The sequence below is a fragment of the Pygocentrus nattereri genome, chromosome 7, assembly GCF_015220715.1.
Source record: "Pygocentrus nattereri isolate fPygNat1 chromosome 7, fPygNat1.pri, whole genome shotgun sequence".
In the NCBI taxonomy this organism is placed as follows: domain Eukaryota; kingdom Metazoa; phylum Chordata; class Actinopteri; order Characiformes; family Serrasalmidae; genus Pygocentrus; species Pygocentrus nattereri.
In genome coordinates, this window is record NC_051217.1 from 41,947,358 (window position 1) to 41,969,539 (window position 22,182).

At 40.7% G+C, this 22,182-nt stretch overlaps 2 protein-coding genes across 5 annotated transcripts in view; one reads left to right on the forward strand and one right to left on the reverse strand.

Moving 5' to 3' along the window:
• LOC108413625 (growth arrest-specific protein 1) overlaps nucleotides 1–214 on the forward strand; it is a 2,403-nt gene extending 2,189 nt beyond the window's left edge. Inside the window, exon 1 of the mRNA XM_017686236.2 lies at nucleotides 1–214. This exon is cut by the window's left edge and continues 2,189 nt beyond it. The gene's annotated coding sequence lies outside the window, so the exon portion shown is untranslated.
• A 6,470-nt stretch (nucleotides 215–6,684) lies between these two features.
• ulk3 (unc-51 like kinase 3) overlaps nucleotides 6,685–22,182 on the reverse strand; it is a 34,134-nt gene continuing 18,636 nt past the window's right edge. For all 4 annotated transcript variants that reach the window (XM_037539773.1, XM_017686242.2, XM_017686240.2 and 1 more), the window contains 4 exons: nucleotides 16,537–16,577; nucleotides 9,757–9,804; nucleotides 9,369–9,426; nucleotides 6,685–7,640 (listed from right to left, as the gene is read on the reverse strand). In XM_037539773.1, coding sequence (XP_037395670.1) covers nucleotides 7,624–7,640; nucleotides 9,369–9,426; nucleotides 9,757–9,804; nucleotides 16,537–16,577 — 164 coding nt within the window. In that variant the 3' untranslated portion in view covers nucleotides 6,685–7,623. The remainder of the gene's footprint in view (nucleotides 7,641–9,368; nucleotides 9,427–9,756; nucleotides 9,805–16,536; nucleotides 16,578–22,182) is intronic.

Here is a 22,182-nt window from a genome sequence, read left to right on the forward strand (position 1 = left end):
TTTTTTTTTAAGTAAGACTTAAGACAAACTGATCTTGTCTGGTGGGTGTTTGCAGACCTCTTGTTGCCCACACGCTCATTGTGGTGACCATTACACTTCAAATATTTGCAGTGGACGGCCAGAGAAAAGAGCAGGTTTTGGGATCAAGTTGTTAAATTAAGTGGAGAGGCTCTTCACAGGCTACTAAATTGCACCCCCCCCCCTTTTTTTTTTCCCACCCCCACTCACTCCATTTTCTCTCTCTCTCTCTCTCTCTCTCTCTCTCTCTCTCTCTCATTTCACTGAATCATCCCCTGGCATGACCTCTTTCCTCTCTTTCTCTCCCTCCCCCATTCCTAGAGGAAATACTTGATCTCTTTCTCTCTCTCTGTCCCTCTCTCTCTCCTCTGCTTCTGAGCTGGGCCATTGTTTGTGCTCTCAAGTAATTGAGTTTTATGAAATTTCTCTCGCACATGGAAAGCTTGACCGACTTGTAAGAAGCTATTTTCTGCCCAAGATTTGATTAAAAGCAGCAGAACCCCCTCGCTCCGTAACTTCAAACGTCTGCTGACTTTTCGGCCTTGCTTGGAGAGGAGGGAATGAATGAACAATGCGTTTGGAGCATGTTTTTTCTGACTTAACTCGAAGAACCCTCCCGTCAGTAGTCGGCATCGTCACAGAATATCTGAATTTTTCTGGGGTGTTAAGCTCTTCTCTCCTCTGCGTTTGAATCCGGAATTAACCACGTTAGGTACGTTAACGTCGTAACAGTCTATAGTTGGGATAATGATCGAATGTCACACGTCCTTTTGTTGAATTGCTGCGAAGTGTGTATGTACAGAAAGCAATATATTTATGTTTTGAACAATATGAAGGAATAAAATTGAATGTGAAGTGTCCACGTCATTGCTTGTTCAGTCGGTTCATTTACAAGGAACTGGAACGAGTGTTAATTAGCATCTGTGTAAAGTAAATGGTGCAGCTTTTTCTCCGTTACAGCCTTTTTTCATGGTTTATTGTCAGAAATCTCCGGTTGCCCCCAGTAGGCCAAGTGTTTGGTGTCTGCTTCTTTAGTTTATCGCTGGAGCTACAAGGCTAACGTAGCTAACAACTACTTGAAGCTAGCCACTTATTAGCATCGCAAAACTGCTTGACTTAATAGCCACAAACTGTGTAGAGTTGCTGAGAAATCTCAAATAGGGCCGCTTGTGTGTTTTCTGACCTGTGTTTTATATAAAAATTGACAAATGTAAGAATAAATTTGTGCTCTGGGATGGCCGCTACCACTGTTTTTAGCTATGCTAACATATACAAACAGGTATAAGACATCTTGAGGTGTAAGTTTTGGCTACTTCTGCCCAGTTTTAGTCAAAAACATCACACAATCAGGTCAGTTTGAGGATATTTAACAACTCAACAAGGTTTGAGGACTAGGCAGCCGTTTAGATGCTGCTTTTATTAGCTACATTAGCTCCAGTGCAAACTTAGCACGAAGCAAGCTTTAGCTCCAACAATGTCCTGATGATTGTCTGGAATTGAAGTAAGTGGGAAAATCCTGTACATTTTAATGATTATTATTATATATTTCTTTTTTAATAACTCTAAATGGTGACACTGTGCTTTTAAAGGCCCCCGTTCTGTATCTTTTTTTATTGCATTTTATTTTTCACTTTTGAGCTTCACATTAATTTTTTATTTGTGTGGCTTCATTTACCAAAAATAGTCATATTTCATTTTTCACATGACCTTTTCCCAGTTTCTCTTTATCCTTTAGAATTAAATATGTGGTTTCGTTACTCTTTGACACCGCCATATGTAAGTGATCCCTGCTCTGATTGGCTGTCTTGTATTATTCCTCATTCAAAAAGCAGTCCAGGCTGAAACACTCCTTATAGCTTCATCGTGAATGGGCGTAGGCAAGCTGCTATAGGCAGGACAGGCAGATAGATGTAAATGCATTGTTGCATTTGGACAGGCAGATTGATGTAAATGCATTTTTTTTGTGACATCACAAAAACGGTGAATTCAATACTTAAACTGTTTTTGCAGCTTAGTTTCCATGTATGGACTGTATGGCCTGGGGAGTGAGTGGTACAACATTTGCCTATTACATCAAACCTATATTTCTGAACGATGAGGAAAATTCACTCTTCCATGATAGGAGCCCTTTAAGGAAAAGGTATAAGCGCAGGCAGCAGTTCCTCTGCGAAAACATCTCACTGTAGGCATGCGTCAAGAGTTTTTTTTGCTCCAAATCTCTCTCTCTCTCTCTCTCTACACCCTCCACACCCCCTTCCCCCCTTTAGCTGTCCCCCTGCAGCCAGCTTCTGGGAACAAAATCAAAACAAACAAAGGCAGGAGAGTTAGAGGGGGGAGGGCGGGTGGGGTGGGGTGGGCTAACAGGAGCTGGGCCTTAGTGTCTAATTTATCTGGGTGTTGGGACAGACCCATATTTCAATCCACACAGCCACACACTGGGACGAGTTCAGATGCAGATTTTAGGCCTAGCTTTGTGTCCCGTGGGTACAATGTTCTATTCATGATGGCCATGTCAGTGTAAGATGAATACTCTGTGTGTGTGTGTGTGTGTGGTATAGATGAGAGCTCCGTGTTCAAGGATTAACCCTCTCAGCACACACAGCCTCCCTCTCTCTCTCGCAGTGCCAGTTGGAACAGTGGCTGGGAGAGAGCCAGAACAGGCCATAAGAGACCCGAGCAGAACTCAGGCGAAATGGGGCCAATTACAACTACAGTGCTGCTTTGTGAGCATATGAGTGAAAGTATGAATGTTTGAGAAAGCGAGAGACAGAGTGAGAGTTGGAGAGTGAGTGTGTGTGAGGGAGTGCATGCTGGAGCGGGTATTTAGATTGGTTGGTAAGAGAGGAAGTTAAAAGGAACAGTTCAGCAGAAAATAAAATTTACACAATTTTACCGCTTGGCCCAAACGTAGTCGATCAGCCAAGATTTGTTTGGTGTCTGAAATTTGCTTCTCCAATTCTGCACCAAAGCTGCGTAGTTGGCACCATATAAGCACCAATTAGCATCATGCAAACCGTGCACTTACACTTGCCTTAAAGGCCCCATATCCTACATATGTCTTTTATACCCTCGCCACCCTCCCATGACCGAAGGACATTTATGATATTAAGTGGTTTATATAACCAAAATAATCAAAATTCATTTTTACATGACCATTTTCTGAACTGTCTTTATCCGTTAAAGGGGCCTTCGCATGGAAAACTGAAATTTCCTCACTTTTTTTTAAATAAAAGGTTTTTGATGCAGGATATTCACGTTGCTAGTTTCATGCAGTCCATATATAAACTAAGCAGCAAAACAACCTTTAAGTGTATATATTTTATGATGTCAAAACAGCAGGCACATTTAAATATATCTGCCTATTCGGCCTACAGTATTTCAGCTCCGCCCATTAACAAAAACGGTCTAACTCTAAGAGGTAAAGAGAAGTCGTGTAAAATGAATTATGACTGTTTTTGTCACATAAAATCTCACAAGTATATATATATAAGTGTAAATAATAAAATACAAAAAGTAGGATACAGGCCCTTTAATGTTAAATAAGCTGTTACAATGTTAAGTCATTACAATGGCCTCTGTTATGACTGGCCCTGTATGGGGCCTCATTAAAAAAGCCATTCAGGCGGAAACGCGTCTTATAACTCCACACTGGCTGCACAGTTAGATATACTGTATGTAAATGTCTTGTTTTTGTGACATCACAAATCACTGCGTTCAGAATGGGCACTTTTAGCTTAATGTCCATATATGAATTGTATGGACTGAAACTGGAACAGTAGGTTTGGAAATTTAGCAGTGTTAAATAGGACATTGAGTGATCGTACATTAAGTTTTCTATTATATGAGCCCTTTAAGCCACATTCTGAGTGGTTAAATCACGTCTATTAGTACGTGGTCTCTGATACTGTAAGACACTGAATACATTCCGATTAGATTATTACTAAATGTGAGTAATCTTAAGGAAATCCTCTGTTTACATGCACTAATCCGCTCCAAAATGACGCACGTGGTTTCAGCTGGCGCGGTTGTGTTTTTAGTTCAATTAAAATGACGTCAGACTCAGGAAAACGTCCTTCACATGTCCTTCTTAAAGAAGGCCGAGAGGAAGACGTCGTGTACTGAGACACATAAGCTGGACGTCCGTCCCACCGCCGTCTTTTAAAGATCAGAGCATGAACTTCGTCTCCTCTGCAGACCAGTTTCTGCTCCGCCGTGTTGAACGTTATAAACCTTCACTGTGACGCGACACACGCGCAGAACGGACTTAAACGTTCCGATAGGGAATGTAGTCGGATACAGGGACTAGTCTCTTCCGAAGGAGGTGTTTACATGGGTGTGTTTTGTTCCGATTTAGCTATTAGTCGGATTATTGCTGGTTTATAAGGCCGCATGTAAAGTGGCTAATGTTATCTATAGAAAATTCCGGAGCCCCGCTGGTGACATCATGTATAAATTAAAACATTGCGTAGCTTCACCTTAGTAAGGCGTGGGAATGAGATGATTAAGTCGTGGCCACGATTTAGTAAACTGTGGGAACAAGAACCTAATGTGTGGCCACGACTTAGTAAGCCGTGATCTTGCTCCCATGCCTTACTAAGTCATGGCCATGACTTAATCACCTCATTCCCACATCTTGCTACGTCATGGCCATGCATTACGATTTCTTTCCCAGGTGTTAAGGTGTGGCCACACATTATCGTTGTTTACACAAGATGTTATCATCAGGCCCACGACCCTGAGGGAGAAGCGGCTCGGAAAACGTGTGCGTGTTATCATCAGGGCTCCGTAGAGAACTGAGGAAAGTTTATATTCCTTTAACCATCCTACTCACGAGAGGTCTGTCTGAATGGTGAAGTGCTGACCCAGCTGACCATCTCAGCTCCCAACACTTGGAATTCAACCCGCTTTTGATTAAACAACCAAGCTGAAAGAGACCAAACAGCGTTTGAATAACAAGGTTAAAGCAGTTTTGACCAAACATTTAGTTTCCCCTTTTTCCCCCGAATGTAGCCGATCCATCAAGACGTGATTGGCGTCTGAAGTTTTAGTTTTGCCCTGCAGCCTTGGGGCTAATGTAGCTAACAACTGACAGAAGCCTGTAACCCCCAATTAGCAACATGCAACCAGAATTTTAGTCAGAAACCGCAGAAGCAAGTCAGTCTGAGATCAGTTCAGCTACACCATGTGTACAATGCTAAACTGATGGCTGTTAGCATCATAGCTCCAGTGCAGAACTCAAGTGATAATTGAGGCGTGCAGTTTCCAACATGCTAATTTGGGGTATAGGCTTCCACTACAAGTCCAGCTCTAAACTAAAGAAACAAACATCAGACATCAAACACGTCTTTGCTGATCGACTACATTTGGGGTTAAGTGGGAAAACAGTGTTTTTTTGCAGAACTATCGGTTTAAATTCGCTCCTGCCTTCGTGCAAAGACCCGACGACAGAATGTGTTGAGTCTTCTGAAAGGTTGTATTTACAACCCCATTTGCCAAAAAAGTTGGGACGCTGTGCAGAATGTAAATTAAAACAGAACGCAATGACGTGCAAATCATGTAAGCCGTATTTTTTCAATGAAAATACTACAAAGACGACAAATCGAATGTTCAAACTGAAAGTTGGGACGAGGGCAGGTTCGCCGCTGTGTTTCATCACCTCTTCTTTTAACAACACTCTGGAAGTGTCTGGGAACTGAGGAGACACTGCTGTAGTTCTGAAGGGAAAGCGTTTTCCTATTCTTATTTGATGTAGGATTCCAGCTGCTCAACTGTTCAGGGTCTCCTTTGTCATGGTGGTGGCAGGTGTTTAAAGGGAAGTTCCACCAACTTTTGAAATGGTCTGCGATTAAATAATTAAAATGTAAACAAAGGGATTCAGAGTGGTCTGGTGTGAAATGCTCCAGTCTAGAGAACCTTGCAGTCAGAACTGTTCACAGTGGTCGCGATAAGAACCAGACGTCTGAAGAGTTTAAAGAGGAACTCCACCAATTTTTCCAAATTACTCTAGAAAATAATTGAGAGCGGTTTGCTGTAAAATGCTTTGTTGTAGAGAAACTTACCTCGTCAGAATTGTTTACAGCGGTGGTGATAGGAACCAGACGTCTGAAGTGTAAGACATATAATAACTCAGAAGACACGTGTAGGTTCACTATTGGTTTTGGATGGTAAATAAAATGGATGTATCTGTGCTGTAGATGTGGTGACCCCTGTTTCTGATCACCATCACTTTAAAGAAATCTGAGGCTCTACTATGAACCATTTCCCACCAAGCCAAGGTCACAATGACCTGGTAAGTTAAGTGAGCCTTATTAGTCCTACAATGTGGATCTGCATTTAACCCACACCGTGCAGTGAAACTCCATATACATATACACACACACACACACACACACACACACACACGGGGTCAGTGAGCACACTTGACCGGAGCGGTGGAAAGCCCTATCCACAGCACCCAGGGAGCAGTTGGGGATTAGGTGCCTTGCTTAAGGGCACTTCAGTCACGTACTGTCAGCTCAGGGGATCGAACCCGGTCACAGGGACAGTTCTCTAACCTCCAACCCACAACTGCCCCCAAGCTATATATCTCAACAATGGACTTTCTTTAGAATATGTCAGAATCTATCTTGGGAACTATCCAGTCATTCGCACAGACACTGACACCAGCCGAGGAAAGATTTCTTTAATTAACTTCATCTGTAGGCCAGACATTTAATAAATAATTCCAACAAAAATATTAATCTTATTAAAAAAAAAAGCCTTAAAACATACAAACAAGCAGCACAAAATATTAAACCTTGCCCTCCAGCATACGGCACTAGACCAAGAAGTAACCCTCATTCCCGAAAGTCGCTACTGAGAGTACTAAATGTGTACCTGCAGCAATAAGTGCCTCATCGTCATTTTTGTGCTAGCTCTGGACAGTCAGGACACAGAAAAAGCTGGAGCTTCACAGTGTTTTTACTGCCGCGCCACCAATCTAAACTGTTAACCAGCGGCGCGCGAGGCAGGGTGCAGGGAAAAAAACTCAGCGCTTGATGTGTGGCAGCCCGAAAGTAAATGCAAGAGCAGAGCATACAGGGAGGAAAGCCACACGGACCCAAAGCCCCACTTATTCTGCGGACGAGCTGCGGTGAAGCTCAGAGAGTGTGTGTGTGTGTGTGTTTATACGAGTGGAAGAGAGCGCGAAAGCAGACAGAGTAAAGGATGGAAAAGAATACAGTAAGATTTCTAAGATTCTTGTCACATTTTCAAGAGTTCCCTTCCGTGTACAGCAGTCATTTTTCTGGGATTAAATAACTCCCAGCCTCAGCAACGTCTTCTAATACAGCGTTTTGATTGGAAAGAAACAAGTATGAGTGTACAGTAAAGTGTGAAAACATCGGTTTGTAACATTGTTTGTATACAGTACACGTATCACTCGGTCTGCTCTTAACGCTACAGGCAGAAAAAGCGGCAGCCGTCAGCACTTGCGTGATTGGTTGAGGGCAGAAGCAAATCACGCCTACGATCCAATCAGATTCCTTCGGATCCAAAGTGCAGGGTCACCTTTCAGGCTGGTCACATGACCTTACCAGATGAGTCCATGGGTAAAGACAGCCATAGTTACTGCAGGCAACATGCTAAGTGACAAACAGAAAACAGAATGCAGAAATCATTTTAAAGCGATAGTATGGTGAAAAACTAATATTTCATACAGAAAATCACACTTGTGCCCATGTTTATAGATATCAGTGTGTCGGACAGTGTCGGAAGCCGCACAAGCACATCTTTTAGACATTAGCGGACAACTCAAGTGAGTGATAACTGAGGCGTGCAGTTTGCAACATGCTAATTTGGGGTATAGGCTTCCACTACAAGCCCAGTTCTAAACTAAAGAAACAAACATCAGACATCAAACACGTCTTTTCCCATCGACTACATTTGGGGTAAATGGGAAAACGGTGTTTTTTGCCAAACTATCGCTTTAAACTTGCGCCTGCCTTCGTGCAAAGACTCGACGAAAAAATAAGTGTTGAGTCTTCTGAAAGGTTTACAAAATCCTGGATGTATTTACAACCCCAATTTCCCAAAAAAATCATGTAAGCCGTATTACGAATCGAAATCGAATGTTCAAACTGAAAAAATGTATTTTTTTTTAAATATATGCCCATTTTGAATTTGATACCAACAACACGTTGGGACGAGGGCAGGTTCACCGCTGTGTTTCATCACCTCTTCTTTTAACAACACTCTGGAAGTGTCTGGGAACTGAGGAGACCAATTACTGTAGTTTTAAAAGTGAAAACCTTCCCATTCTTGTTTGATATAGGATTTCAGCTACTCAACAGTTTGTGGGCTCATTATTTTTCATTTCTTAACCATCCAAATGTTTTCAGTGGGTGACAGGTCTGGACTGCAGGCGTTTTAGTTTAGCACCCAGACTCTTAATACAGAGTCATGCTGTTGTAATACATGCAGAATGTGGTTTGTCACTATCTTGCTGAAATAATCAAGGCCGTCCCTGAAAAAGACGTCGTCTGGATGGCAGCATATGTTACCAAAACATGTATACATCATTCAGCATTAATGGTGCCTTCACAGATGTGTACACTTGTTTAATAGGGTGGGGAATGTGGCAAGTATATCACGATACATCAAGGCACATTCACAATATCCGTCACAGTATTTAGTTATTATAATGCATGATAAGTTGAACAGATAAAACAGAACCTGTAGTGCTACGTTTACATAACCAACCTAATGGTCAATGGCCACTTTATCAGGTACACCTACTCTGCACCTGTACTTATCCATTTTACCAGGTCCATGAAACCATATAGGAGCACTTTGTAGTTCTACAATTACAGATTGTAGTCCATCTGTTTCTCTGCATACTTTGTTAGCCTCCCACAGGACCACCACTGAGCAGGTACTGTTTGAGTGGTGGATAATTCTCAGCACTGCAGTGACACTGATATAGTAGTAACAGTGTAGCTGGAGTTTTGAAACACCTCAGTGTCTCTGCTGGGCTGGTTCGCTTACCAAACAATTTCAGCCAATACCATCTTGTGGCCAGAAACTGACCACTGATGAAGGAATGAAGTATGACTAACACAAACTGTGCAGCAACAGATGAACCATCATCTCAAGTCTTATTCAATCTAACATCAGCATCACTGCAATGCTGAGAATGACCCATCACCCAAATAAAGCCTGCTCTGTGGTGGAGATCCTGGCTGTAAATGTGTTAAAAGGGGACTAACAATGTATACAGAGAAACAGATGGACTGCAGTCTGTAATTGTAGAAATACACAATGTACTTATGTGAGTGTAATAAAAATAAAAAATTAGCGCATTCTAGACTTACATGTCCGCACAGATTCAGAGACCGGGTCTTTATCCACGTCAGTCTGGGTTTCTCGGATCTAAAAACAAACATAGCATAGCAGTGTTTTAGATACAAGTGAATGACTGGCATACGCTAAGAAAAGGAGACGACAGATTAAGCTCAGCCTCTAACTAAAATAGATTCTCTGTGGGAATTCTCTATTGAGAAACATTCATACAGTGTCAGAAACCACACTAGCAAGTCTGTTTGAGACTTGAGCTGAACCAGGCTTTACTAAACCTACTCAATATACTGCAAAACAAGGGCAGATATTTTCCCAGCAGCCTCTAGTAAATGTTAGAACCATTTCGCTGCCTGTTATTATGCATTAAATCTTGCAGTGGTATATCGTGTACGATGATCTTACCTTAATCTGTCTCTTAAGGTATTCTGCTCTGCTCATCAAACTCTTAATCTGGGAGATTAAAGTGGACAGAAAGAGAAAATGACCAACAGAAAAGTTACATTATCATCTGTGAAAAAAAAAAGGAAAAGTAAAGCGTGTGAATAAACTTTAAGTCGGCCTCGCAAAGCTAACTAATGCTCCAAAAGTTAAGGCAGCTGCAGAATACTGCTGGTGTTTTTTGATCATTTAATTGGGTTTACATAGTAATTCCAGCTACTTTCTATAGTGTTGCTGTGATATTGCTATGGTATTCTAGTTTGTTCTTAGGGAGCTGGTTGAGAGTTGTTGGTGGCTGCTAAGTAGTCACTGTTGTGTCCTACACTGTTAGAAATAAAGGTTCTGTGCAGGTACTCTTTTCATTCATCAATGTTCAAACAATGAAAATGTTCCCTCGAAGGTACTACAGTGCTTTTAAGGTTTGTGAACCTCTAATTAGTCTTTCTAGGTAAAAGTACATATTTGTACCTTTTCATAACCGAATGTTTTAAAACAGAACAATAAAATTCAGAGAACATGGGTTCTTGCTACAGTATAGCTAGGCTGTTGCTGTGTATCCCAGGTGGCTGCTAAGGTGTTGCTTGGCCTTTTCTATGGGTTTACATTGCCTGGCCTCTGCTATGGTATCCCAGGTGGCTGCTAAGGTGTTGCCTTTACTATGGTATCCCAGGTGGCTGCTAAGGTGTTGCTTGGCCTTTACTATGGTATCCCAGGTGGCTGCTAAGGTGTTACTAGTACACTTGTATTATGGTGACATGAGAAGAGTGTCTTATAACTGTCCTATAATATGATATAGTGCTAAACACTGTTGTTATTAGTATTATTTTTTATTATTATTATTATTATTATTATTATTATTATTACTATATATTTGTCACAATTATCAGTCTGCAGTAGTGCACAATGCAATGTTACATGAGAAAGGAAGCCTATTCTACACAGCAAAGTAATAATCTGCACCAACACTGTAAACAGTTGAGCAACGCTCATCATGCTTAACATGCTTATCACGCACCAATATTCTTCTATACGTCACTTTACCTCCCACCCCTGTCATAAATTACAGTAATGAAGTACACTCACTGTTCAACCTTTTCAGAAGTATAAATCACCTGTATGTATGTATGTATATATATATATATATATACACACATACATACAGGTATGACAGTCAAGGCTGCCCTGACCCCATAATAACCCAAAGCCCCGAGGCTCCTTTAATGGCATATCTCATATGGCAGCCTTGGGCCTGCAAAGCTAAATCAGCAACACAATCCAGCTCATATCAAACTTGCTCCAGCTAGCAGCCCATTCAGAAGATTTGGATTTGATTAAGCCTTAACCACAAGCCACTTGTCTCTCAAGTGTTTGTATTATCCAAATACTACAGCAACTCAATCCAACATAGTTTGCTAGTTTCCATGGTTCAGAATCAGACCTAAACATTACATCAGCCTGGTCCCCGTGGGAAGGGTTCAATAAACCAAAGCTTGAATGAGCAGTTTATAACAAGAAACATAACATAGTGAAGTGTTTTTCCACAGACTAGAAGCAGAACCATTGACGTAGAGGATGTTGTTTTCCAAAAGTTCATATTTTAGGTCAAAAAAAAATTTTTTAAAAAATCTGTGTTTGTTTTTGACAGTCAATGGCTCTAAAAGTGAATGAATATGAGGTAAACCTAGAGCTGGGCAACATAACTATCACTATTGTGATAAATTGCATCACATTATGCCTCAATATGCTTTTCTGGCCATATCAGGATGTCGTCACTACTTAAAACACTTCACAATTGCATGGCTGATTACATCTTTTACTATATTTAGTGCAGCACAATGAGCAAAATGTTGAAAATACATCATTTGTCAGCCCCTCTTAACCCTGTTCTTCAATGGTCAGGACCCCCACAGGATGGTGGTGAGTGGTGGATCTTTCTCAGCACTGCAGTGACACTAACTGGCGTGTTAGTGTGTGTTGCGCTGGTACGAGTGGATCAGACGCAGCAGTGCTGCCGAAGTTTTTAAACACTTCAGAGTCGCTGCTGGACTGAGAACCAAAAATAAACAGCCAACAGCGTCGTGTGGAACAGCAGATGAGCTGTCGCTTCCGACTTCACATCTACAAGGTGGACTCACAAGGTAGGAGTGTCTAATAGAGTGGACAGTGAGTGGACACAGTGTTTAAAAACTGCAGTAGCACTGCTGTGTCTGATCCACTCGTACCAGCACAACACACACTAACACACCACCTCCATGTCAGTGTTACTGCAGCGCTGAGAATGATTCACCACCCAAATAATACCTGCCCCGTGGGGGTCTATGGGGTCCTGACTACTGAAGAAAAACAAAGTATCAGAGAAACAGATGGACTACAGTCTGTAACTGTAGAACTACAAAGTTCTATGTGGTAAATACGGCTGATAAAATGGACAATGAGTGTAGATATAAGGACGTGTATGGTCGGTGTATATTAAGTATGATCTGTGTTATGTTTTGTTTTAAATGTTTTATCTTCTTATTTTTCAGGATGCATTTTATAGCATATTCTGTTGAAATGAACAGATTTTATATAATCTTGATAGTGGCTCTAAGAATAGAGCCAAAGCTGTGAAGAATAATAATCACACGCGGCTCACACACTGAAACCAGGCCTTTACTGCAACCAGCGCACACACACACACGTACACGTACACACACACACACACACACGTACACACACACACACACACACACACAGCTCTGCTTTTGGTTAACTCGGCCGCATCTGAATTTATTTAAGGGCTCATAAAACTTCAAATGGGAATACTCTAAAAACCACACTTTCATCTCTCGCTCTCTCTCTCGCTCTGGCTCTCTCTCGCTCTGGCTCTGGCTCTCTCTCGCTCTGGCTCTGGCTCGCTCTCTCTCACTCACTCTCTCACTCACTCACTCACTCACTCACTCACTCACTCACTCACTCACTCACTCACTCACTCACTCACTCACTCACTCACTCTCTCACTCACTCTCTCACTCACTCACTCTCTCTCTCACTCTCTCTCTCACTCTCTCTCTCACTCTCACTCACTCACTCTCTCACTCACTCTCTCACTCACTCTCTCACTCACTCTCTCACTCACTCTCTCACTCACTGGCGCTCTCTCGCTCTGGCGCTCTGGCTCTCTGGCTCTCTCTCGCTCTGGCTCTCTCTCTCACTCTCTCTCGCTCTGGCTCTCTCTCTCTCTCTCTCTCTCACTCTGGCTTGCTCTCGCTCTGGCTCTGGCTCTGGCTCTGGCTCTGGCTCTGGCTCTGGCTCTGGCTCTGGCTCTGGCTCTGGCTCTCGCTCTGGCTCTCGCTCTGGCTCTCGCTCTCGCTCTGGCTCTCGCTCTGGCTCTCGCTCTCTTTAAAAAGCCTCTGAGTAGAATACAAAAAATCAAAAATTGTTAATATGTTGAATATTGTGACCCAGGCATGTTCTTTAGTTGCATTTTTAGCAACCGACTCCAGTCTAATAACAAATAACAGGGAGAGTATCCACTGTAGGGCCATCAGTACTAATTTCCAGTGGTGGACAGTAACTAAGTAAATGTAATCATTAATTAATGCACTTAATAATTAATTAATTAATTAATGCACTTAAGTATTTTTTCCTGCATCTGTACTTTAAGTGTTTTATGTGTGTATAAAAACGTAACATGTCAAAACGAAAGAAGCGCAAAGCCAGAGCACCAATCAGGGTCCAGCGGTCACTTTGTTTAGAGCTGGTTTTGACCCGTTGGTCATACCGACCCAGTGCAGCACGCGGTTCAACGTCAGCGCAGCAGCGTAAAACTTTGGGAGAGTCTGTTCAACATAAATGATGAACTAACCTAACTTTGTGTAAATAGAGCTCAATATAGAAATATGTCCACATATGCAGTCGAGACTGACGCGGCTTTTTTCTGAATTTCTACAAACACCATTTCATTTTATAGTAAATTAGTTTGGGCTGGTTTATGTTTATGAACAGACGCCTACAGATCAACATAGTAAAGGAGCTCATCTGTGATCCTGAGTTTAAAGCCAGTTTTTATTCAACTTAAACTTGGAACTAAGTTGTAAATAAATCTGAAACTGAAACTTTGCTTGTGTGTAAAAAGTGATTTCAGAGCCACTCGGTTCTCCCTGATGGAAACTGTTTACCTTCAGTGTTTTGTGCTTCTGATCATTTTAATAGACGTCAGCGTCACTAATTAATGACGTTCTATTAAAAGACTGGTTTACCAAGAGAGACGCTGGAGGACTTTCACCTGAAATGAGTTCATGAAGCCAGTCTGGTTATAAAAATGATAACAGGACATCAGAGCCAGAATTACTCTTTTAGTACTTTTACTTTATACTTAAGTACATTTGAAGGTAAATACTTTAGTACTTTTACTCAAGTGGAGGTCTAAAGGGAGGAACTTCTACTTTTACTGGAGGAATATTTTACCTTGGGTGTCTCTACTTTAACTCAAGTACAGTGGTTTGTGCACTTTGTCCACCTCTGTTAATTACATGAGTAATTGGTTCACTTTAGTTTTTAAAAAGTGCCAAACTAACCAAAACTTACTTAACTGAACATAATAAACCCTACATGGCCTTAGATGCCTTTAAAAATTAAACCATGTTCCTTAAAAATGTATAGAAATGGCTTTTTTACTGTGAGAGTGAGCAGTAGGAGAATTTACAATCTGCCAACTAATCACTGCAAATTCGTAGAAAAAGGACATTTCACTCCAATATTTTTTAAAATCAAGTAATTAAGTTAAATCAGATAATCGGAGTAGCCCTTATCCGGGGCACAAATGGCGGGGTAGGGGTAATACCCAAAACAAATGCAAAAAATGTTAATTAGATCACACCATACCATTAACATACATCTGCATGCAAAACATTGAACAGTCAAATTACACGTTTTATTGATTTTCTTAATGAAAATAAGTTAACAAATCCCCTATAGGGAACACACGTAAATGTGGCATTTTACTGCTAAATTTAGTCCAAAATTTCTATAAATTTACGTTTAACATAATGGAAAAAATGCCATATAATTTTGTGGAGCATATAGCTTATGGCTCACTCGATTGATCGTGTCAATAATTAACATCGTCAAAGAAGCAAAAGCAAATTAATTTATCAATCGTGGGAATAATAGCTAAGCTTCTGCTGCTTTCGCCTGTTTTACCTTAATTTAAGAGCTTCGTTTTGCTTTCAGCTGCAACTTCAGGCACTCGTCATCTTTCCTACAATATTATCTGTCTACCCTACAAACTTAATGTGAGTGAATCTGATATGCTGATGACGTTTGACAGGAATGCTAAAAATATAGCTGCTCATGCAAAACCCAGACCAGTTAAAATAATGTTTTGCAGAAATCACTGAAATGCACTGTAATCCACATAAAAGTAACTATAATTCAGCAAAATCACCGAGTCCTTTTCACATCAGGTTTATTTCAAGTTACAAACCATGTAATTGATAAAAGCTACGTTCACATTACAAGCCTCAATTCTCAAATCCGAACTCTCCGACATGATCGTTCACACTCGTTTAGATAAGAGATTCAAATCTGTCATTAATGTGAACAACCCAGCGTCCTGAAATGACCAGCATGCGCACATCCTACTCAGTAATGTCACGTGAATGAATTGTATGCGTCATGTACATCATCAGCCAACAAACTGACGGTCAGCCAATGGTCAGAACGAGCTTCGCTGTGAAGATAATTAACTCTGAACATCACTCAGCTGTTCATTATTAGAGCGAGATGAAGGTGGAAAAGGTGAAATGTTTTTCGTCTCCATCGTTTATAGGTTTTAATATCTGTTCAGCGCTGCTGCCATGGTAATGCTGAATGATGGTCGCATGGCCACGAATTGGATACGTATCCGATCTAGGACCACATATGAAAGTGACTCAGGTTGGATCTGAAAAGATCAGATTTGCATGTTCACACAGCCCTGAAAACATCAGATCTGAGGCGCATTAGGGCAAAAAATTTGAGCCACTTCAACCTGGTAATGTGAACGTGGCGGAAAAGATAGCAGAGGTGCTGAACGAAGGCAAACGAAAAAGTAGGCATGCCTATTCTAATCCTAATCAACTAATAAAGATTAATGTAGAAGTGTAGAACATGTTCTCTGGAGTGATGAATCACGATAGACTATCTGCCAGTTTGACAGGATGCCAGGTGAACTCTACTTACTGGAAGGCACAGTGCCAAAAGTAAAGTTTGGTGGAGGAGGGATAATGGGCTGGGGCTGCTGTTCAGGGTTTGGGTCCCTTAGTTCTAGTGAAGGGTGATGTTGATGCTACAGCACACAAAGACATTCTAGACAATTATACACTTCCGACTTTGCGGCAGCAGTTTCAGAACTGGAATGTCAGGCCTTCTCATTTAACATCAGTGCCTGACCTCACAAATGCTCTTTTGACTGAATGGCAATGTGACGAATTCCCACAGACACACACCAAAATCTGTGGAGGCTGATATAACTCCATGCAAATGCCCATAGATTAGGAACAGACTTTCCAACAAGCTCATATAGGTGTGACGGCCATGTGTCCACACTCTTTTGGCCATACTGTGTATCACAGGCCAAGAGGACACAGACACATGTGCTAATATTCAGTGTGTCAGAGAGATGTATGGAGCTACGGACTTGTACTAACAAGGCCTATAGCGTGTTAATGTGTCTGAGCCCCTTAAGCACCACAATGTATGATAAATATCCATTATACGCACCTCGCTGTGGAGCAGCTCCCTCCTGCGGCCCTGAGGTTCAGCTGTACGAGAGAAAAAGGAGGAGGAAAGACAGAAAGGATGAATGAATCCCATTCAGCATTTCATTTTTTGGAAAAATCATAGCTCACAGGTTTCGTTATAAATTCCCCATTCATTTCATAGGTAGGTCCAGATTCACGAGCGGAAGAATCCAGAGGCTGTACAAGGGCAATGCGTAAAGAGATTACTAATCATTTGGTAGTGAAGCAGACAAGATTTATTACTGACATCTAATTCCTTCATTCTAACTTGACCGTAGCATAGATTCACAGCCATGTGACAAGAAGTAAACATGCAAGTCATTGCTCCTTTAAAAGAGTTGATCTGCAAGGAGCAACCGCATTCTAAGGCCTGAGCAATGCGAACATTTTGTGGCTGATACCAATAAACAACAACACTGGCCGATTTAGCTTTTTATTTGTACTGTAATACTGTAATGAGTATGCCTTGATCAGGTGCCCACTGCTCACCAGCCTTCTGGACCGGCGTGACCACCATTGAGCTTCTTGCTGTACAACGCTGTGCTGTCCTCACCCTCAGATGCTGCTGCTGCTAATCATAACTAATCTAATTAACCACTGCCCACCTGTTTTTCCCGCTTTGTACTATAATACTTCATACTAACACTGTTTGCTGTCCGGCATTGACCAGAGGAGGATGGGCTCCCCTTCTGAGTCCTGGTTCCTCTCAAGGTTTCTTCCTATTTTAGGGAGTTTTTCCTTGGTACTGTCGCCGCTGGTGACGCTCATGGGGCCTTGGACTCGGATTTTCTCTTTTCTTTATCTTTCTGTAATTCTGATTGTTCTGTAAAGCTGCTTTGTGACAGCACCTGTTGTAAAAAGAGCTTCATGAACAAACTTTGTTTGCTTGCTCTAATGGAGTTAAACAGTGCTTTACTGAAAGATCCTAATTTTTGCAATTTTGGTTTCTGTCGTTTAAAAAAAAACAAAAAATTTCTTTTGGTATTTTTCATCAGTTCTTTTTAGAACTTTTTTCTGTATTAAGATACAGTACTGTGCGAAAGTCTTAGGCGCCTAAGACACACTTCAAAAATCTATTTGTGTAGTTTGTGTTTATTTGCTGAGAAAAGTCTTAATATTTGAATAAACAAAATGTATAGAATATTAATGAATAATAATTTTATATTTAATATATATATAGCTGTTTCTCTGTCAGGGTCGCGGGGGTGGGGGCTGGAGCGCATATATATATATATATATATATATATATATATATATATATATATATATATATATATATATATATATATATATATATATATATATGTACACACACAAAACACATATATAAATAGTGATTTTCTGGATGTTTGTTTGTTTACCCATTTCCAAGCCGCTCCTCGAGGAAGCCCAGTATTACATGTAGTTAAAAAGCAGCTCCTGGTTCGACCAATCTTTGCTCAGTAAATTGAGCTCATGATGTCATTGATGATATTAACGAGTCTCTGTGGCGGCTGTGAAGGTGTCCAGGAAAAATATGGACCCGAGAAATTCTCGTTACTTTTTATAGTTTTTCTGTTTATTTGAATTATGAATACGACTTTATTCTAATGTATATTGTGATAAACTCACTGCTGAGTTCAACTCTTTAAAAATTTGCTTAGATGCCTAAAACTTTCCCACAGTACTGTATGTTACACTAAGATCCGGATACATTTTACCTTTGATCTGTATTGCTGTCATATATTTAGACAGCGGTTGACCATATTTGACTCCCCAGTGGTACAACTTGTCTAAGGTTCTACCCTACAGTTGGGAGATTCCTACTTTTTCACATCAAAAAGTTAGTAATTATTGGCAATATTTCAGCTAATACCGATAAAAGTGTGGGTTGTCAACATCAGCCGTTATTAATGGCTTAATCTGATATTTAGACGTATGTAAATTATTGGTTTAATTACACACCTTGTTGACTTTATAAGTGAAAATAAGTTAACGCAACCTCTCCAGGAAATAAAATAGCATTTTTCTTCACCTTTTAGTGTACAATTTCTTGTACAGGCCACATCTTATGTTTATTTTTCCCCCAGTATGTGTTAAATTTACCAAATAAAGCCAAATAAAACCAACAAGAGAAGTATATTCTCTTTGTAGAGGATGTGTTAACTTGTTTTCACTTCAACAAAACATCATTTGGCCAGGGGCGCCCAACGTACGACTGGGCTTTACCGCGTGTCTAAATCATCCTACATGAGTTGAGCTGTTTAGTAAATCTCTAACAGACTTGTTTATGTGGTTTCTGACACTGAATGACACACTGTTATCTATAAACATGGACAAAAGTACTGAGAAAATTCAGGCTTCAAGACTACTGTTTTTAGCTTCATGGCATACTCTCGATTTTTCACCGAACTGCCACCCCCTCCCTTCCCCACCCCCCCCGAACAACAGTAAGATCGCATTTACGAATCACAGTGCGAGCCCACCCCTGCCAACTGCCGTTCATTATTAGCAGCATTTTTTGGCTGAAGTGTTCCTCATGTGCTCACACTATGGATTGGGTGGTCTCGAGCCCTCCCCAGCCCCTTTATCCCCAGGGCCGCTGGCTCGAGTGCCGGGTGCTTTGAGAGATAACAGTTTTCATTTGTTTCCAGTATTTAATAACAGTGAGAGAGGAGGAGAGCGGCGCTGAATGGGATCCAGATGGCAGCGGAGCGGTACCACACACACGGCCCTGGCACAGCCTCCCTCTCTCCAAACCACTCACACCGCACATCTGGCTTCCAACTTTCTCTCTCTCTCTCTCTCTCTCTCTCTCTCTCATCCCGAGTCGTTCTACCTCACTCCCCTTCCACTTCTTTCTCTCCTGTACATAAACTGCACATCAAATGTTTGCCTTCTTTTGAGGCTTTTCAATTGAGTAAGGAAACAGATCTGCAAGCTTTTTTTTTTTTTTTTAGCCTGCATTTGTCCCTGATGTTTGTGTGGTTTTATGCAGCCCAAACAGTCGTGATTAATTTTTCCAACCTCACTTTATTCCTTACACAGGCTGTTTTCATTACGGTGTCTTTCAGGCTGATATATGCAACTGATCTCTGTTCCGATTGGCTGCCGTTTTGTGACCTCAATCAAAAATCACTGAAACTTTTCCTGTAAATGGGCGGGGCCAAACTGTTTTGGGCTGAATGGGCAGATGTATGTAAAGGGGCTTTTGTGACATCACAGAATATATGGAATATAGTTTCCATATATGGCACTGTGACGGCTTAAAAACAAACAGACGTGTTTATACTTTAACCATCTTTACACATTACATCAAACTCCTATTTCAAAAAAATGCTTTTTTTTTTTATGATATGGGCTCCTTGGAACATCATTGGGTCCAAATGCGCTTCATCATGTTCTTCATAACTTTCATATTTCATAAGCTCCATTCAGAAGCTGGGCGTCGTATTAGGCTGTAGCTCTTCTCTCCAGTCTAATAGACGGTGACGTCATTTTAAACCCTTATAATAAAAGAAGCTGAACTCAGTTTGTTTTTCTACTGAAAGTCGAGCCGTTTTTCCCCAAATCTGGGCTCTAAACTATAAACAGACGGCGTCTCTTCAGTGATCTGCTTATTTTTATAAAATAACACAAAGAGCGTCCGAGATTTTTGGCTTTCAGTAGTAAATTGTAAGTATATAGTGATACGTGTAGATCATAAAACACATTCTATTAATCTGAGGGGAGATTTTACAAACAAACAAACAAATAAACAAACAAATAAACAAATGCATTTATTTCATGCAGTTACAGAATAATTTGCCTTATGATTTGGTCATGCGGGCAAACCAAAATATACCCTGAAGAATAAGAGGTTAACAGAAGTGACGTCCTAACCCTTCAGCTTATTCAGTCGAAAATATGATCAATATTAAAGAATGCTCCAGCATTCATTACACAGAGATCACAATCAGGGCTCTTTCACAGAATTTTATGCAAAAGATTTTATGTGAAACACATAATGAGTGTCATTGATTTATAGTTTTAAATTATTTATTTATTTTAGATTTATAGTTGTAGAATTAAGTTTTTAATTTTTCATCTGTTCCAACTAATCAAACTACATATTGTGGACTGTTTTATGATAAAGCCTTGACTTAGTGTGGGTGACACTATTCACTTATACACTTTATTATAATTAGGGCCAGGGTGAGGGTCAGGATTAAGTTTTGGGTTGACGTTGAGGTTAGGGTTAGGATTAGGCTTTTGGTTGAGGTTAAGGTTAGGATTAGGGCCAGGGTGAGGGTTAGGATTAGGCTTTTAGTTGAGGTTAAGGTTAGGATTAGGGCCAGGGTGAGGGTTAGGCTTAGGCTTTTGGTTGAGGTTAAGGTTAGGATTAGGGCCAGGGTGAGGGTTAGGATTAGGCTTTTGGTTGAGGTTAAGGTTAGGATTAAGGCCAGGGTGAGGGTTAGGGTTAGGCTTTTGGTTGAGGTTAAGGTTAGGACTAGGGCCAGGGTTAAGATTAGGTTTTGGGTTGAGGTTAAGGTTAGGGTTAGGATTAGGGCCAGGGTGAGGGCTAGGATTAGGTTTTGGGTTAAGGTTGGGTAAGATTAGGTTTTTTTGTAATGGAAGTGAAATATTAACCACACAAAACACCACTTAATGTAAATAATGTGTCAACAGAACATCTACAAGATATTTTACGTTTTCAGATGCTTCACTACTGCAACTTCACTGACATATAGTTGATGTTTTACTGAGAATCTGTTAAGAGTTTATTAATCATCTAAAAGGACCACTCCAAATAAAGCGTTACCCTACTGGGATAGGCTTTTGCCATATAGCCCATCAAGTTCAGGCTTCAGTACATTAAAGCACTTGTATTGTGGACAGCATTTTAATTAAGGTTTTTTATTTAAATGTATTCATAATTAAGGAGTTTATATTAATAAACATTGTTCAAGTCCATTTATACAAACTATGCTGCCTGTTTTAACTTCATTGTCTCTGTGACATCACAAGAACAAACCAATTTACATGAATCCACCTTTTAAATAATAAGACTGAGGTTTTAAGGTTAACATGTCATCTCATTGCCAGTACTTCACCACTGCCCAGATGTACGTCATTTACAGTATTAACTTTTTTTATAAGCTAAGTCTCCAAACTTTTTTTTTTCAAACTCTTTGTTGTTTTTAACTTCCTCTCAGTCTATCTTCCTCTCTCCCACTCTCGCCTCTGCATGTTTTCTCTACCTGTCAGCTTAATTTGCTCTCTCCCTACCTCTGTAACCTCTTTCATTCTCTCACTCCCTTTCCATTCTTCCCTCCCTCTCTATATTTAGGGTAAGAGCACATTTTTCCTAATTATCTCCTTACGGATTTGAATGAGTGGACTGAATGGAAGACTCTTAGGGGTGATTGGGAGCCAGCGTCGCTGTCTCTCTGTCTGAAGCTAGGCTGTTATTAGCGTGGCCTCTGGCTGATGATCTCATGCAGTAGTTGGTCCTAATAGTAGTCAGTGGAGACATGTTTGGTGTCTGAAATTTGTTTCTTGAGTAGTGCTCTGGAACTGCAAAGCTAACAAAGCTAACAAGTAATGGATGTGTATATCCCACCAATTAGCATGCAAACTGCAAGCCTGAGTCCCACCATCTGTATCT